General features: G+C 45.5%; 1 protein-coding gene across 2 annotated transcripts; it reads left to right on the top strand.

Annotated features, from left to right (window-relative positions):
- Positions 1-33: 33 nt before the first annotated feature.
- On the top strand, positions 34-15,371 carry SGTA (small glutamine rich tetratricopeptide repeat co-chaperone alpha). 2 transcript variants are annotated; one of them, XM_039515302.1, is made up of 12 exons: positions 34-181; positions 4,318-4,453; positions 6,611-6,714; positions 6,985-7,069; positions 8,501-8,600; positions 9,828-9,932; positions 10,124-10,262; positions 11,091-11,153; positions 11,561-11,598; positions 13,418-13,507; positions 13,928-14,051; positions 14,398-15,371. In XM_039515302.1, exons 2-11 carry the CDS (start codon positions 4,354-4,356, stop codon positions 14,040-14,042), a joined length of 939 nt encoding a protein of 312 aa, XP_039371236.1. In that variant the 5' UTR covers positions 34-181; positions 4,318-4,353; the 3' UTR covers positions 14,043-14,051; positions 14,398-15,371. The 2 variants fall into 2 exon arrangements, with proteins under 2 accessions (XP_039371236.1, XP_039371235.1); XM_039515301.1 differs by lacking the exon at positions 34-181 and adding an exon at positions 224-424.
- The last annotated feature ends 2,562 nt before the right edge of the window (positions 15,372-17,933 follow it).

Below are 17,933 nucleotides of genomic sequence, written 5' to 3' on the forward strand. Positions count from 1 at the left end.
GCAGGGGGCAGACGCCCCGTGTCACAAAGCACGAGGGGAGGGGCGGAGCTCTCTGTGTGTCTTCAGCACCGCCCCGCGCTACATCTCTATGGCAAATCTCAGGGAAGAGCGGCTGCGTGAGCCACCCTCCGCGATCCCACAATGCATTGGTGCACAGCCACACCCGTGTCAGTGCCCGATGGTAAGCGTCTGTCTCGGAGCACTTCCGGTTACGCCCTTTCCGCTTCCGTGTGACGGCCCGGGGGAGGGGCGCGATGCGCCTGCTCGCCCGCTGGGGCTCCGGTGCGCATGCGGCGCTGAAGGGAGGCTCCGGGGAAGCCTTGGCGCCTGCGCAGCTGGAGAGGCGGGAGGGGAGTGGGTCCTTGCGCGCTTGCGCAGTGTGCGCCTGGCTGTGGTGGGGGTGAGAGGAGCCCGGAGGCGCTTGGTGAGTACCAAGGTGCACTTGGGGGGCGGCTTGGGGCTGCCCCCCCCCGGGCTGGGGCAGGCTCCGTCCTCCTCCCCCCCCCCGGGGACTCGGGAAGGTCCCCCCGGGAACAGCCCCCCCCCACTCTCCCGTCTCTAGAGCGCCCTGCTGGGGGTGGGGCTCCGCTGGGGAGGGGGGTGGGGAGCTGAGGGGCTGGCGGGGGGGAGCCGCCTGTGGGGGCGGGGTGCTGAGGGAGTGGGGAGAGGGGGCTGGCGGGGGGGAGCCGCCTGTGGGGGCGGGGTGCTGAGGAGTGGGGAGAGGGGCTGGCGGGGAGCCGCCTGGGGAGAAGGGCTGGGGGAGCCGCCTGGGGGCTGGGTGCTGAGGAGTGGGGAGAGGGGGCTGGGGGGGAGAAGGGCGGGGGAGCGCCGGGGGCAGGGGTGCTGAGGGAGTGGGGAGAGGGGCTGGCGGGGAGCCGCCTGGGGGCTGAGGAGTGGGGAGAAGGGCGGGGGGGGAGCCGCCTGGGGGGCGGGGATATCGCGTATTGAAACGGCCACGGGGCGCCTGTTTCCCGGACGAGCTGTTTCAGAAAGCAGCTGCTGGCCTGGGGTTTCGGTGGGTCGGCTTTAAATAACGGCTGGCAGCTGAGTCTGTTTTCTTGAAAGCCAAAGCGCATGTGGAGGCTGTGATGCGTTGCACAGCTCCCGTCTTGCACCCATCACTGTCGTGCCTATAGAAAACCCTTAGGCTTTGTCTGGTTCAGCTACACCCCCGTCGCTAAATCAGGACAGCCACCTATTGTGGGCATGGTTATACCAGTATAAATATGCTTATACCATTGCAGCTTAATCTTATATGGGGAGGGGGATATTCAGTATCAATAGAAGCATATTTATACCAGTATAACTGTATCCCCACTAAGGGTGGTACTAGTATAACTACAGTATTGCCCCAGAAATCACATCCCTAACCAACACAGTTATACCAGTACAAAACCTGTGAGCAAGCTTTAAGCCGTGTCTAAACTAGGCATGCTTTACTGGTATACCATATCAACAAAGCACTCCTAGTGTGACACAGCTTATACTGGCAAAACACATTTTTACTGATCTAGCTTATTCCACATACACTCAAACAAAACCAGTAAACGTGCAGTATAACCATATCTGCCTTAGTGGCTTCTTCCAGTACACTGGTCAAGGATTGCACCTCTGTCCAACATAGCTATTCTGGCAGAAGTCTATAGTGTAGACATGGCCTTTAAAAAAAGTAGATCTCTGCATGAGTGCCTGGGCATCGGGGATAGCTTTATATGTTCTTAAATTTGATTAAAAGCAAGGGTGGCTACCTTGTATTGAAATAGCAGAGGTGACTCTGAAAAGAGGCTAGCACTTTTCAGCTTGGAAAAGAGGAGATTAAGGGGAGATATGATAGAGGTATATAAAATCATGAATGATGTGGAGAAAGTGAATAAGGAAAAGTTATTTACTTGTTCTCATAATATAAGAACTAGGGGTCACCAAATGAAATTAATGGGCAGCAGGTTTAAAACAAATAAAAGGAAGTTCTTTTTCACACAGCACACAGTCAACTTGCGGAACTCCTTGCCAGGGGATGTTGTGAAGGCTAGGACTATAACAGGGTTTAAAAGAGAACTGGATAAATTCGTAGCGGTTAAGTCCATCAATGGCTATTAGCCAGGATAGGTAAGGAATGGTGTCCCTAGCCTCTGTTTGTCAGAGGGTGGTGATGGATGGCAGGAGAGAGATCACTTGATCATTACCTGTTAGGTTCACTCCCTCTGGGGCACCTGACATTGGCCACTGTTGGTAGACAGGATAATGGGCTGGACTGACCTTTAGTCTGACCCAGTTCGGCCATTCTTATGTTCTTATGGTAGGATTTGAAACCTTCCTGAAGGCTAGAATGTTTGGTATGTCTTTGCAGTTGGAAACTAGTGCAGGCCTCTGTGGGTAAGTTCTGTGTAAGAGTAATAAGGATACTTTTCATTTCTTTACGTTTTCCATGCAAGGATCTCAAAGTAAGAGAGAAATAAGCTGAATATAAGGCCTCTTTGGCGAGGTTGGAGAGGAGATTAACCCCCCCGTGCGCACACACACGCATGCACTCGCACAAGACTTAGGGAAGTTGCTAAATTTATGGATGATCAGTTCTGTAAAATGATCTGACGTGCCATCTGATTTATTAGACTGGCCACAAGTTTCAGGAAGGAGGAGAAGTTGTGGGTTAATAGTTACTCACCTGAACTGTCCATGGAGAATTGATAGGTAATAGTACTGAAGATTTTGATTGGGATATCTGTGTGTTTTTCTTTGCTTTTGGTGGAGAATCTAATCATTTTCAGTAGTTTCCATCTGGCAGGCACATAAATAGTTGTGAATCTTTCAGGTGACTGTTCTGTGCGCTAAGCACCCAGTGTCCTTGTAAAGACACTTTCCATCTAAGACTTGAAATATGTTTTGATCGCTTGCCATGTTACGTGGCTGTTGTACGGATCAGGATTTTCTGCCCCCGGACATATTATTCTAAGTTTAAGGAAGGATAGAAACTTTTTCCTCCCAATAAATGAGCCCTACTGATGCCTGCATTTATACAGTTGTGAAATGATTTATCAAAGCCCGTTTATTTTATTTCTCTGGATATACGATCATTTAATTCCATTCAGTATGAGACTGATCAGAGTTTCTCTGTGCTGAGAAACTGGTAGAGCTTATGTAGGTGGGAGTATCTTGTTGACTGAATAGCTTAATGAATTATATGATATTGCTTTCTAATTAAAGTAGATAGGGGTTAAGGTTCATTGGCTGGGGGTATGTGGGTAAACTTGTCCTGCTGTGCCTTATGCTGTGTCTATCTTATGTGGATAGAGGACTTCGGTCCCCAGGACTCTCAAGCACTAAAATCACACATGCAACAGTAGAATGACTATAAGTATTATCCAGCAAACAGGCTCATCTCCATGTGATGGTAAGTGTCTTGTGGAGCCTTTTTAATGTCCATCTGGGCAGAAGCATTTTCCATTTAGTGTCTCATGGTCAAATTGGTCCTTGTGCTACACAAGTGGTGTCAGTTGTCATTGATGAGTGTGATCCCAAGTCATGGTATGAGCTTGACATAAGACCTTCATCCCCATTTCCCTCTCACTTTTGAGATTAGCAGTGATAACTTGTCCCACTCAGTTCTGATCTGTGCTTTTCAGGTGACTATTATTTTGCTCTGGTGTCTCATTGGAACTTAGACTCTGCGAAGTTTAATTGACTCTTTACCCGCTCCCCTGCTAACTGAGCCCAATCACCTGTTCAGAACGTCTTCTGACTCTGCACTAAGTTTCTTTTATTGTTAACCTGGTCAAGTTGCATAGGGGCCAAAAATACCCAGAGCATGGTAGGAAGCTAGTGGACTGGCACAGGACTGGCAGTGGGGTATCCCTGAATTCTTTTTCCAGCTCTCATATTAATGTTGGGCAAATCATTTTGCCTCTTGGGCTCAGTTTCCCCTCTCTGAAATGGTTGTATATGCTCTGAGTAGGGGGTGTGCTAGATTTTCAAGTGTTCAGTATTGTCTGTCTTGACCGGTGTTTCAAAGGTACTTATGTGGCCCACATCACCGTAGTATCTGAGCGCCTCACAGCACCCTTGTGAGGCAGGGCAGTGCTATTATCCCCATTTCACAGGTGGGGAAACTGAGGCAGAGAGATGAAGTGACTTGCTCAGGCTCACACAGGGAGTCTCTGCCAGAACTGGGAATTGAAGGCTTGAATTGTAGGCTAGCGCCCTAACCAGTGGACCATCCTTCCACTCTGTATGGATAGCTGTATTTTACTGAGTAGAACCTCACTGTTTGCCCTGTTGCTCATTAAATTGAACCTTTTTTTTTTTTCTGTAAATTTGTTTAATAGACATCAGAACAAAAAGTTCTGACGGGGAGACAAAATGGCTGACAAGAGGCGCCTGGCATACTCCATCATCCAGTTCCTGCATGACCAGCTACAGAACGGGGGTCTCTCTCCTGATGCCCAGGAGAGCTTAGAAGGTAAGTGGGTGGTTGTCTTCCCTGTTCATGCCTTCTAGAGCAGAGGTCTGCTCCAGGGCTCTCGGAGAACCCAAGCAGATCAGTCTGCCTCCCGTTCAGTTGTACAATTCCTGCGGTGCTGTAGTCCCTAAACCTTCCTAATCGATGAAGTGAAATCTTGTCCTATGTAAACTCTTAGTGAGAAGGGGACCCAAAATGTTAAGTAGCCAGACAAGAGAACAACTTTCCTGCTAGCCTCTTCCAGGAGAAGCACAGGCTAACCCAGGAAAGGAATATATATATGGCAATTGAAATTTACACTGATCCAGAGTCTGAGACTTGCCACGTTGAGTCTTAGATAAGGGCTTGTCTGCAGGGGGCAGTAAGTACTGTGGAAGTGTGATTTCTAAAGTGCCCTAATGTGCTGGGCATTCATAGGTTCGTGTAGAACCTGCAGGTGTGCACTGAATATTTGCTAGTGTGCTTTAATGTATTTGGTGCTCACCAGCAAGGTACACGGACCAATTAATGCACAACACGTTAGTGCACTTTAGAAATCCCACCCCATGGTGCACATTATCCCACTGTGTAGACAAAGCCCTAAGTCTCAAAACGCTCTGCAAGACTGAGAGATCAGGGAGCGTCTGATAGTACAATGCAGTGTTAAAATGAATGCCTTATTCTTGTTGGAAGCTTTCCAACCCTGATGTTAAGAACCTTCCCCGTGGGCGACTCAGGGTATTACAGACCCTATGGGAGGGCTGTGCCAGCGATAGGAGCATATGGCCCTTCACCCAAATGCAGCACACACAGAGATTAGTTGAAAGAGAGGGTGCAGCCAGAGCCAGGACAGGGAGTGACCGTTGTAGGCAAAGGAGAAGTAGAGAAGGTTCCTTGAAGCATGGAAAGATTATTTCAAGTGCAGGATACTATGTATATAGAGGTACAAGGTAGAGGGGCTCTGCTAGGCTGAACTCTTCCAGCATGTCCTTGGGTCTGTCCTTAACCCAGGACTGGGAACGTTGGTAGGTAATGACCTGTGAAAGAGAGGGGGCAGGAGCCAGTGTTAGAGGCATTGCCCTTTTGTTTTGTATCTCTGGTATTGCCAGTGTATAGCCAGAGAGGCTACAGCAAGCAGCTCAAAGAGCTAGTAAGGAGCAATTAACTCCCTGCATTTAAGTTTTTTAAAAATATGCAAACAATAATTCAGCACTTCGGAAGCTGCGTATGCTTGCAGGAGCGTAAGTCTGCGCTGCCATCTGTGAGCTATATTGATTTTTTTCCTCCCTAAAATCATCTGAGGCTATGGGGAGGTTGCCCTTGTGACTCGCTCTAGAAGCTCTGTCTTTGGAGCCAAGGTTTGCACATCTCCATTAAGTGTGTTGGGAAAACACTGGCATGTAAGGTATTGTGCCAGCTTCAGCTAGATAATGTTCATTCAAGCACCTGCCTGCCACTGTAGCCAAAGGACTGCTGCAGTCTTCTCATCCTTTAGAAACTGCATTGTGCTCAACAGGTAATGGCTTGTGTGTGAGGTTTCAGATGCTCTAATCAACACGGTGTTATCCTTGATGTAAGGAACAATGGCCTTTTGTGGCTAAGGTACTGGACTGGGATCCAGGAGATCTGGGTTCAATTCTTAGCCCTGCCCACAGACTCCCTAGGTGACCTTGGACAAGTTACTAAATCGCTCCATGCCTCAGTTTCTCCATTTATAAAACTGGGATCATTCTTTCAGAGATGTTGTATGGATAAATTTGTTTGTTTCTGACGCTGTCAGATACTACAGGGATGGGGCCATATAAGTACGTAGCTAGAAATGAAGGGCCCCTCCCTAAACACTTCAGCAAACATTAATCCTTGCAATACCCTTGAAAGAGACTTAATGTCCCTATTTTACAGATGGGGAAACAGGCAGAGAGGTGAAATGATTTGCCCTAGGTGTGTTTCACACCTAGTAGCAGTTCTGGGAATAAAACCCCATAGTCCTAGGCACTCTCAACTGTTCCACACTACCCCTCCATAGCTAGATTATGCCCCAAATATGTAATCTGCTTTATATTCATTTATATTTCTGATATCTTCATAAATTCAGACTCCACTGGAGGGAGGGAATGACTCGAACAGGTGTTTAGAGGATGTGGGGAATGTTAAATGCCGACCTTCCTTCCCACCCAGTTGCAATCCAATGCCTGGAGACTGCTTTTGGAGTATCCATGGAAGACCAAGATCTGGTTGTGTCTCAAACTCTCCCTGAAATTTTCGAAGCTGCTACAGGAAAGGTTTGTGTCCTACAGACTTCTCTGATCTACTAATGAAAATCATTGTCTAAGCGCGAGATATTTATTAATAATATAGCTCTGAGATTTCAACTAAAACAGTGGAAAGCTGCCCATTGGGCTTAGTTTCACAGCTGTCTCCCCCCATTGGGGGAGTCAAAAGCTGGAAGCATTTAACTCTTAAAGATGCAGTGTCAGGGAAATTAGAGCATTGGTTTATAGTAATTGCCAATGATAAAGCATAGCTTTCTTATTCTTCTTTGATATTATAAGGAGCCTCATTACGTCAGAACAAATTCTGAGCCAGTCACCCCCTCGGAAGAAGACATGGCTGAAGCTGAAAGACTTAAGACTGAAGGTAACCACATACTGGGCTGATATATTGAGAGGGGAAAGATAACATGGTATTTACAGCACAGGCAACTAACAATGAAGGAGGCAGGCAGGCTTAATTCAAAGTATCTGAAGGTCTATGCAGCAAGAAGGAAGAGGAATTGTGTGGGGTGATGTAATTAGGAGCAGTGGGGTGGAATTAAGAACGGGTTCATCTCTGTGTATACCCACATGGAGTCAGAGAATGCTCCGCCCGTGTGGGCGATTCTCCAGTTTTTATGCTCCGATGAAAGAGCATGCCTTTGTCTTGCTAGTTCCCCAGAGTGCTGCTGAAGCAGATGGGTGCTGGAATGTTGTTCAGACTGTATGTATAGGAACTGCTTCCACAACCTAAAGACAGCACCCTCTGCATGGGCGTCTGGCAGCTCGTCAGCAGGCCCTCAAGCAAGAGGGGCAGAATCCTATGTTCAACTAAAACTGCAGAAGTGTATTTAGGTGGCAGAACGTAGTGTCTCCAGTTGGAATCTAGCTAGGAGACCTCGTTAGCATTCGCTCTGATCATTGCATCCTGGAAAAGAACGTGTTGACTGGAACATGGCACAGATGTGCACGGTTTTCTTCTCGACTGTAACCCCTTTTCCTGGCAATGTTAAGACTGCATGCTCATCCTGGAAGAAAGTGAAACTCTCCCCACTCTGCAGCACCCCTAGTGGCCAGTTGGGGCAGTGCTGCCTGGCACAATGAATCTGTGGATGGAGACTGAAAGCTGTTATGGTGATTGTGGGCTTGAAAGATGCTGAAGGGAAATTAATGAGGGAGCCTGTAGGATCCCTTCTGAAATGGCTGTGGTTAGCTTGGAAGCCCAATAATGCCAAAAGACCTACAGTTTCCTTGCTGAAGCCTTCTCCCTGCACTGTTTGCTGAGCAGATCTCCCAGTTGCTCATATTCTGAGGCAGCAGTTCTCAGGCAGGTGGCTGAGGCCCCCCGGGGGGCTGTGAGCAGGTTTCAGGGGGTCTGCTGAGCAGGGCCAGCATCAGACTCACTGGGGCCCAGGGCAGAAAGCTGAAGTCCTGCTGCTCCAAGCCCCACCACCTGGGGCCGAAGCTGAAACCTGAGCGACTTAGCTTCACTGGGTGCCCTGCAAAATGGGGCCCCAGGCAGTTGCCCTTCTTGCTACCCCCTAACGCTGGCTCTAGCTTTTATATGCATAAAACAGTGGGTGTAGCACAGGTGGGCTGTGGAGTTTTTATAGCATGTTTGGGGGACCTCAGAAAGAAAAAGGTTGAGAACCTCTGTTCTAAGGGATGTGCAAAAGGGTGGAGTTTTCAGCATATCTACATGCTCCTTTTTGCATTATGTTTTAAGCAGAGGCCAAGAAGAATTGAGACCCCAGCCCATTGCTCTAATTGCTTCATCTGTTTGACTTGTTACAGAGACCTTTGTTTTTCCATTTAGGTAATGAACAAATGAAGGCAGAAAACTTTGAAAGTGCTGTGTCTTTCTACGCAAAAGCAATTGAATTAAATCCATCAAATGCAGTATATTTTTGCAACAGGTACTGACATTTAACTCTCTTTGCAGGTTTTTATATTCACATTCTTGTATTTTGAGCCTTGACTCATTTTTCATTGTTTATGGGGCCCTTGCATGGTCCGACTCCTGATTTGAACCTTATCAGACTGTTCTTAATTTATTGTTTGTCCTTTGTTTTTGGCAACTTGTGCTGACATGTTTTCCTTTGACTTCTGCCTGCCTTGTGGCACTGGCATTTCTAGGGAGGGCTGTTTTCCATATCCCTGTCCTATTAAGCACTTGATGAGATATATGAATACCAAGTAACACTGTCTGGCTCTACTCGAAAACCCCTTTGTAACTGCGGCAGACAGCACAGATTTGGAAAGATTGTGTTGACAATGGACGAAGCAGCAAAACAAGATCTGATCTTTCAGAGGTTGAGGATTGAGGGCCTGGTTTTCAAGGAATTCAACATGCAGTTGTGTGCGAAAAATGCTGATTTAATGTTCATTGAAATCAATGGAAAGACGCCCATTCACTCGGCTCAGAGCCTGCGCTCCCAACTTATATTTACAGTTTGCATGTATACAAATGGCCATGTAATTAACCTATTATTAGCCTCAATGCATGTCCAACTCTTTGAAAAATCATTCATAAGCTGCCTTCCCTGCCTGAATTTTGCCTGTATCATGTGGCCATTGAGGGCTTGAGCTTATGAGGTGCTGAGCACTTTCAACAAAAGTTGCAGGATTGAGGCATGAACAAGCATATTCCAGTATTTATTTATATATATATATATATATAATATATTTTGCCTCCACCTGTGTATGTGTGTGATAGGGGGAGGGGGAGAAGACCGGGGGAAGAGCATAAACGTTATGACCTGAGAAATCAAGGCATAGAGCTGTGATATCTTGTATTAAGGGATCAATTTCCATCCCGAATAATACCAATTTGAACAGATGTACAAACTAGTAGACACATCTCCTTCACTCATCAGCCACCTCTGAGATGGTGCAGGGGCGGAGCCATGCTCCATGATATGTTTGGGAGAGAAAATGAAGGAGGAGGATAGTGCATTCACTTGAAACTACAGGGGGACCTTAGGATGGCAGTAGGTTGTTACTCAAGTTAGAATCTGAGCTGAAGTCAGGTTTTAAGTTTAAACCTTCCCTTGGGCGCTGAAGGAGGAGCATGAAGGGTGACTTTGATTGGCATATTCAGACCCAATAAGCTTCCTGTGCATTGCTTTCTCCATTCTCCCCAGGGCTGCTGCTTACAGCAAATTAGGAAACTATGCTGGAGCCGTCAGAGACTGTGAAAGAGCGATCGGTATTGATCCAAACTACAGCAAAGCTTATGGCAGGATGGGGTAGGTACTGGCAACTGCTTCTTTATAAAGGTGTTGACTTCAAAATGAATGGCAAGTCCTGTGGTAATGATACTGGTAGTGGTCCTCTACTTCAGAATGCTAACACAGGAATATCCAGTGCTTAATGGTCTGTGGATCTTTGATATGTAACCTTCTATAACGGGCCTTCATTTTATTTTCTCTCTCAATAGCTTAGCCCTCTCCAGTTTAAACAAACACGCAGAAGCTGTCATTTACTACAAAAAAGCCCTGGAGTTGGATCCAGACAATGAAACGTACAAATCAAACCTTAAAATAGCCGAACAGAAAATGAAAGAAACCCCTAGTCCAGTAAGTTCTTTCCCATCCTGTTTGAGGGCCAAGCCGAGAATTATGCTGGGTTGCGGGGAGAAAAATAAATGTCTTCATTGTGCTACTTTAAAGTGTTACTGGCCAGCTCTAACTGCTACATTATCGTCTCTCAGTATCTGACAGGGCGTTGTTAACTTGGGTTAAGTCTGGAATATAGGTGTAACGTATAAGGTGGTAATGGTGGGGAGGAGTAGGGGAAAAGGCAGTTTATAACACAATTAAAACCCAGTTAGAATAACCGCCCTGCAGTGCTCTGAACCCAGACACAGCAGCACTGGGCTTATCTGGAAAATGCCTAGAAAAAGTGAAACTAAAAAGCAGAGTTTCACAGCCCTAAATAATGTTTACTCTCTTATTGCACTGTAACTATGAAACTCTGTGTTCATTAGTTCTTACTAGTAGGAAGGAAGGAGTTCTTTAAAGTGTGTTTTCTTATCTTGATGGACTTTTAAAAAGGGACAAACCTCAAAGGGAAAAATATCCTTGATCACGCTCAGTTTTCAGGCCAGAGTATTTAGGGTTTGACTGATTCTCATTTCCACTAAGGGCTCCTTACAGTGGACTTGAGTGTAAAAGAGAATTAGCCCTTATGGCAAGAGTATAAATGAAGAACCTTAAGCAACAGTCACTCTTACCTTTGTTTCGGTTTAAATCACAGATCTGTGTACAGAATGATTTGCAGCTGTAGCGATGTTCTGTTTAGACGTACACCTGTAGGTTAAGTGCAGCGTGCTGTGAGCTGTACTGGAGGCAGGTAGATGTTGTTATTGTGCCTGACTACATTTATATTTGGTTTCCTCCTTGCAGACTGGAGGCACAGGAGGATTTGATTTAGCTGGATTGCTGAATAACCCAGGCTTCATGAGCATGGTAAATTTGTACACATTAGATCCCAGCCAGCTTGCATCTTGTCTGTGTATTTGGATGTAAGGAACGAAATGTATTGATGCGTGAGCATGGGAGTTCAGACATTTCACTAGCAGATATGTTTTCATTTCATTCGTCAAAGGATTGCTTTGAGGAGACTGAATTAAAGCTAAAGAGCCAGTTACTTACTCACAGGCTTTTCCATGTGAGATGTGAGGATGTGATGGAGGCTCCCTGTTCTGCATGATCGGCCTTGTCTTGTGTGTTGTACTGTGTTTCTCTTGTCGCTACTCTTCCTGTTAATATAGCTTAGTGTTGCTGTCTTCACTTTGTTGAGTTGAATGGCATGACATCTGTATAGCCACGCAGGCACTTCTTAAATAGGATGTAATCTTTTTCTTTTTAAATAGGCATCTAACCTCATGAACAATCCACAAGTACAACAGCTGTAAGTTCGATACCGTCTCGTATTTCTTCTTTGAATCACTCATTTGATTTTGTGCATTGGTTGGCTGTTGGGTACGGCTGAAGTGAGGTTCTGGTGGGTTCTGGGCTCATAAATGCTCATGAAGGCATTTAAAGCAACATGTTGTTTTGTTCTGTGTACCTGTTGTGATCATCATGGCTTGACATGCTAAGGACTTGTGTACTAAAGATGTGCAGAAAGGGGAGGGAAGGTGGCCTGGAGTTACCACACTGAGCTGGGGCTTGGGAAGCCAGGGTTTGATTCATGGCTCTGCCATAGATTTCCTGCGTCACTGGCAGGGGCGGCTCTAGGCACCAGCAAAGCAAGCTGTTGCCTAGGGCGGCCAAATCTAGGGGGCGGCAGGCTGGGCCGGTGGACCTGCCGCAGTCATGCCTGCGGGAGGTCCACGGGCGCGACGACGGACCTGCCGCAGGCATGACTGCGGAGGGGCTCGTCCGCGGCTCGGCTGGACCTCCGCAGGCATGACTGCGGCAGCTCAGCGAGCCGCCGGACCCGCGAACCGTCCGCAGCCGTGCCGCGGGAGGTTCGCTGTTCCCGCAGCTCGGTGGAGCTCCGCAGTCATGCCTGCGGCAGGTCCGCTCGTCCCGGGGCTCCGGTGGACCTGCCGCGGGAGCTCAACCGGAGCCGCGGGAAGAGGGGACCCGCCGCGGGACCGAGGAAGGGCGGCGCAGCGCTCCGCTGCCTGGGGCAGCCTAATTTCTAGAGCCGCCCCTGGTCACTGGCAAGTCACTTCACCTCTGTCTCATTCCTTGTCTGTGAAATGAGGATACTTTCCTGCGTCTCAGGAGGGCTGTGAGCACAGATTCATGAGTGTTTGTGAGGTGCTGTCAGGCCATAAAATACAAAGATAAGCCTTGTGACTCTTCTGTTTATCCCCTTTAAAGCACAATTGCAGTTAGAAATGGGGCACTCTAACGATATTCTGGGGATGCTATAATTTATTCTGACTTCCTGATCCCATTGGCTTGGCTTACAAGCCAAAGATCTGGTGTCACCATATCCAATTGGTTCTTTCTGCCTCTTCCATCATCATTGTGAATAGAGGCTCTGCAGTTGGAACTGAACTGCCAGTTTTGTTAATGACACAAAAGGCAGGATGATATCTATCTTGCATGCCCATAGTCCCTCTGTCTTACATGAGTTGAAACACCTTTGGCCTTCCAGTGTCCCCAGATCTGACTTGAAGAGACACAGTGAGCAGATCTCTTAATGCAGTACAACCTCCTGTATAAACCATGCATGCACAAGGCAGAATCTTCACATCTGTCAAGACAACAATAGCAGATACTGTAGCAAGGCCCGTTATTACGAAGATCTTTACAATATCTATACTACAGCCCACTTGCTATTGTGCTGTTGATAACATAAATTAAATTAAAATGAAACTGCAGCTGATGAAATTAATAAACAAATGGTGAATCAGAGAGGTTCTACTGTATGTAGCTTTTTGACTGTCACCAGACCTTAAAGATCAGAAGGCAAGAGGCAGGGGTTTCAGTAAGATTCTCCTGAATGTCTGACCAAGCATTCAGCAGTAGAACTGAGGAGGGAGGGATTGGATTACGCTTAAGCCCATGAGAAACTCTGGCTCTTCACACTAATTGTAGCGGTGCCTTAATTTAAATTTAATTCTAGCAAGCCAAATTTTTTCCTCCTTAATCATGAAACTGACATGCTTTGTGCTGACTTTAAAAAAAGTAACTTTTGTGCCTACCAAAAAACTTGTAGTAAGTGAAATCTCCATCTCTCTTTGTTCTGAGCAATAAATATTTCTTTGCAGAATGTCTGGGATGATTTCAGGTGGCCAGAACCCTATGGGAGCAGCAGGAGCCAGCCCTTCCCCTAACGACCTTGCCAGCCTTATCCAAGCGTAAGTCGAATGACTTTTTTCCACCTCTTTGAATAATCAATAGATGCATTTCAGTCTTCTTGGTCAAAAGTCAAAGCTTCGTTTATAACCAAGTACCTTCCAGAAAACTTTAGTCTCGACCCCTGCCTTTCAATAACATACCCCAACTTCTTTTCTTAAATAGACCAGGGAGTGTCTCTTGTGCCATGGAGAACTTAGTATCCCTTGGTCGCAGTGCTAGATTTCTCTGTGCTCCAAACTGCCCTGACATTAGGGTGATCAGTCAGTAAGTGTCAAAAATCGGGACGGGGATAATAAGCACCTATATTAGAGACAGCCCCAAATACAGGGACTGTCCCTATATAATCGGGACATCTGGTCACCCTGCCTGACATGCGCGATGAGAAAAATTGATTAGATATGTCACTTTCTCTCCTTCAGAGGTCAACAGTTTGCTCAGCAGATGCAGCAGCAGAATCCAGAGCTAATAGAACAGTTACGAAGTCAGATTAGGAGTCGAACCCCCAGTGCTAGCAACGAGGATCAGCAGGAATGAGAACACCAGGTGAGTTCATAAGCCCTACATTATACAAGCCAGCTCTATTGAGCAGGGACTTCTATGCTGGGTTACTCAAGATCCGTCTCATGTCTTTGGATAACTTACTTCACGCATTCTCTGTGCCTGTTTCCCTACTTGTAAAATGTGTGTGATAGCACCATACCTCAGAGAGACACTGAGAGTTAGTGGTTGTAAAGTGCTTTGAACAATACTATAGAAGCACAAGGTGCTATTTTCATGTCCCTTGCTGGCCATCAAACAAATAAGTCTCATCCTATGTGCAGAGGGGTTAGGAGAGGGGAAATTTAAAAAACAAAAATCACAAATATGTCTTGTCTTCCTGTCTTTGCAGTGCTACCCATGGGAATTCTTCACTATAAAAAACTGGAAGCCATGTGTGTGTTGCCATTTCTCCAGTTGGAAAAGAGAGAAAAAGGAAAACAAACCAGAAAAAAAAAAAAACTTTATACGACCTGCATGTTAAAGACAGATTCTCATTTTCTTCCCCTAGTCCCTTTGCCTGCCCCCAAATCCCTCTTTTCCCTCTGGAAGATCCAGCAAGCAGTAAACACAAACCAGCATCAATTATCTTTCTAGAACTCAGAAAACCAACCACATTGTTACCTGCTACGTTGAGGATTTGAATCCATTTTCAAGGATACAGCACTCTTCACTGTAAGAAGCCTCCACCCTCTTGACCGGCTGCTTAAAAGGAGTGAACAGCTCCATTCCCCTTCTTACATCTTTTCGTCATGTTTAAGAGACGCCAATGTTTAAACGCAATTAACCCATCGCAGCTCACTGAATCTCCTTGCACCCAACAGCTAGGTGTCAAAAATCGCTTATGTTCACTGCATTTCTTATTCGGGTGCATAGCGATACTGCCGATGTGGTTTCTACACAGGAGATTAAGATGGTGGACATCTCTAAAGGCATTTGTGAATGTAAGTGTATTTTGGGAGATGGGTTGCCTGGAGTAAGACCGTTTTCTGTGACTCCTTCAAATTGAGCATTTTTGATACAAGTTTTTCAGATCTTTTTTGCCAATAATGACACAATTTATCTAGTGTTTTAAAAAAAAAAATCATGGTTCTATCTTTGTCAGCTGTCCTCTCTGCGGTAGTTGGGGAGAGAGAAGATTTGACTCCTTTTAGTTCAAGTTTTTAGAAGTTTTAGTTTTTATTATCTCTTGTGTGTGAGTGGTCACGAAGATCAGGGCTTCTGTGATAGAGATGGGAGTTGCAGATACCCATTTCAGAGGGGTTCGAGTTGCTGAATACATGGGAATGTGAGCTGGTGGAATAAAACTGCTGTTTGGATCCATAATATACTGACTGGCCACTAACTGAGTTGTGGGACTGGCAATGAGCTCTTATGCCTCAGTGTATTACAGACAGGATGGGGAGGGGACCCATGTAATTTATCAGAATAAATGTCCTGCATCTACCAGGACCTCTAGTATTACCAAAATGATTCTGTAGCTCAGGTGCCCAGTAGCGGACTGACTTCAAAATGTGTAAGTGAATCCATTGGAAATTCCACTAGTCAAGCTCAGAGGAACTTTATAAACCTGAGGTTCAAGCTAGAGTAACTCAGAGAGCAGGAGGGGATGTGTGTGAAGTGTCATATTGCCAGGTGCAAGGAAACCATCTAGTTTAAAGCTTGGTAGGTGTAAGAGATTAAAAAGCCTAGGGGATGAGTGGGGGCGGGGGGAGGTGTGCATCCAACTAAATAGGGTTTTGTTGTTGTTTTGATACCATCTGTAAACAACTTTTTTTAAATACTCTAACTGTGGTCATTGTAACTTGTGGAGAATAAAATACTTTGATGCGCTTTGTCATCCCTTTTGACCAAAGGTGACCAAACCAGCAAAGCCTGTAAGCCACAGGGTGTGACTGGCCTGCCCAGTCTCTTCATAGGAATAATTAATTTGGGCCCCAGGCCTGGGCTAGATCGTTCATGAGTGAGCTGCTGCACCTGTATGGAGCTCTGCGCGCTTCAGTGGGGTCTGCCCAGATACAGCAATCCACCCCGGTGCCAACGCTTGCAGGATCGAGACCTTGCTTTCACTGTGCAACACTTACAGCTGGAGAAAACCTACATGTGGTTTTTCTTTCCCCCTTACCCCTCTATGCTGCTTGTTTTGCTCCTTTACGTGAAACTCTCTCCCTGCATATTTCTAAGCAATTTGGCAAGAGAAACCTGGCAGGATCTTTTATAGTTAAATTGAAAATTAATAACAAGGGAGAGGTGCCAGCTAAAATTCACAGCCTACTTAGAAATCTGTGTCTCCTTTTGTTACCAGTTCCACCTTAGACTGACAAAATTTACATTTTTAAATATTCTAATTTCCTTTTCATGCTGCTTATTTACTATTGTATGTGGCTCAGCTTGGCCATTGAAAATAGGCTAGTCAGTTTCACTTCATTTATATGCAGCTTTTAATCGGTTTCACTCTGGGTGTCCTACATTGGCACTGTGCTGAACCAGGGAAATGTTGCTACTTTGAAAATTAACTGGTCCCATAGCAATTTTTAAAAAAATCGGTGGAAATATATTTATTAAATGTTGCAATAGCTGATTATTACTTAACTCCCGGAAAATTTTGGACCTAAATTCTTCCCTTAAACTATTGCAGCTTAGCAGTCATTTTTAGATATCTAAGGAAGTGTTTTAAAGGGACATTATCAATTTAAAAATCATACTCCTGTCTCAAGATTTTTCTCAGTAACACCCAAGATTACTTGAAATGAAAGAGCTCAGTGAAACAAACGATGTCTTATTCTTGTTTCATTTTGTGCATTTGACAGCATTGTATAAAGACAGTTTTGTTGCTTTTAGAGTCCGTGTCCTTTGTTTAGGTGGGTCTTTCCCAAAGTAATGAGAGAAGAAACAATTTTAAAACCAGGAACATGAAATTGTAGGACCACAAAGCTTATGGGGCAGTTGTGGAGCTAGAGATGACTTTAAATTCAATATTTTTAAATGACAAGGTTTCAGGCCGGTGACATCCCTTTCGTGTGACTTGATTAGAGTAGAATATTTTATGATGCTTTTTTACGTTAAGTAAAACCTCTTATGCCAGCAAGGCAGGACACATTGCAGCGTGTTCTTGCCGGAGCAATGGTCAGGGTCTCTTGTCCCTTTTCGAGGCTGCTGTAAGATCACTATTCGAGAATCACTCCTGGGGGGGCTGCACTCTGCTTTCATTTCCATTTTTTGACTGACTTTACTGCTTTTGGTTCCTTATGTTTCTTTCCCACCTGGGTTGTCCTGTCACCATGTTTATTTTCTTGTGTCTTTTTGAGCGTTACCCAAAGGATATTTTAAATTCAGTGTTGTAAAAACAACATCCACCTCACCACAAATTTTATTATGGACTGTTCAAAAACAGGCCTGGCATTTTAAGATTGTTCTTAGCGCTTCAAACTTTCTCCCCGCATCTTCCTAGCAAAAACAGATAACTTTATAGGAAAGGGCTGTGATTGGATGATCCAATGTAGCATATGGAAACAGCTAATAATTAGTCATGTCTAACTCTCTGGAATACCTGCATCTACAGTCCATCTCACAAGCTGAAGGGGTGCAACTCCTCTCGCTGCGTGTCCCCTGTGCAGAGAACTTTTTGCTTTTGGTGAGGCTTTCACTTTATGTCCCCTGGGACCTGCTGTGGCTAGCAGTTCACATGCAGCACCTGCAGTGCTACATTTAAAACTAACTAGTGCATTTAAATATTTTTATTTAAGAAACCCCCACTGTATTATAAAGATAAAACATCTAGAAAGTGAAACTGAGTGATGTCCTTGCAATTTAGAACTTCAGTGCGGGAGCCATTGGCTAACTCTTTTTCTCTCTTCCTTTTGGTGTGAATTTTTTTTAAACAGTGGT

This window comes from Mauremys reevesii, linkage group 26 (assembly GCF_016161935.1).
Source record: "Mauremys reevesii isolate NIE-2019 linkage group 26, ASM1616193v1, whole genome shotgun sequence".
NCBI lineage: Eukaryota > Metazoa > Chordata > Testudines > Geoemydidae > Mauremys > Mauremys reevesii.

Bases quoted from the DNA above. Each gene is read 5' to 3' on its own strand.
- SGTA (XM_039515302.1), top strand. From the start codon at position 4,354: ATGGCTGACAAGAGGCGCCTGGCATACTCCATCATCCAGTTCCTGCAT. The intron at 4,454-6,610 runs GTAAGTGGGTGG...CTTCCCACCCAG, and splicing joins TGCCCAGGAGAGCTTAGAAG to TTGCAATCCAATGCCTGGAG. The intron at 7,070-8,500 runs GTAACCACATAC...TTTTCCATTTAG, and splicing joins TGAAAGACTTAAGACTGAAG to GTAATGAACAAATGAAGGCA.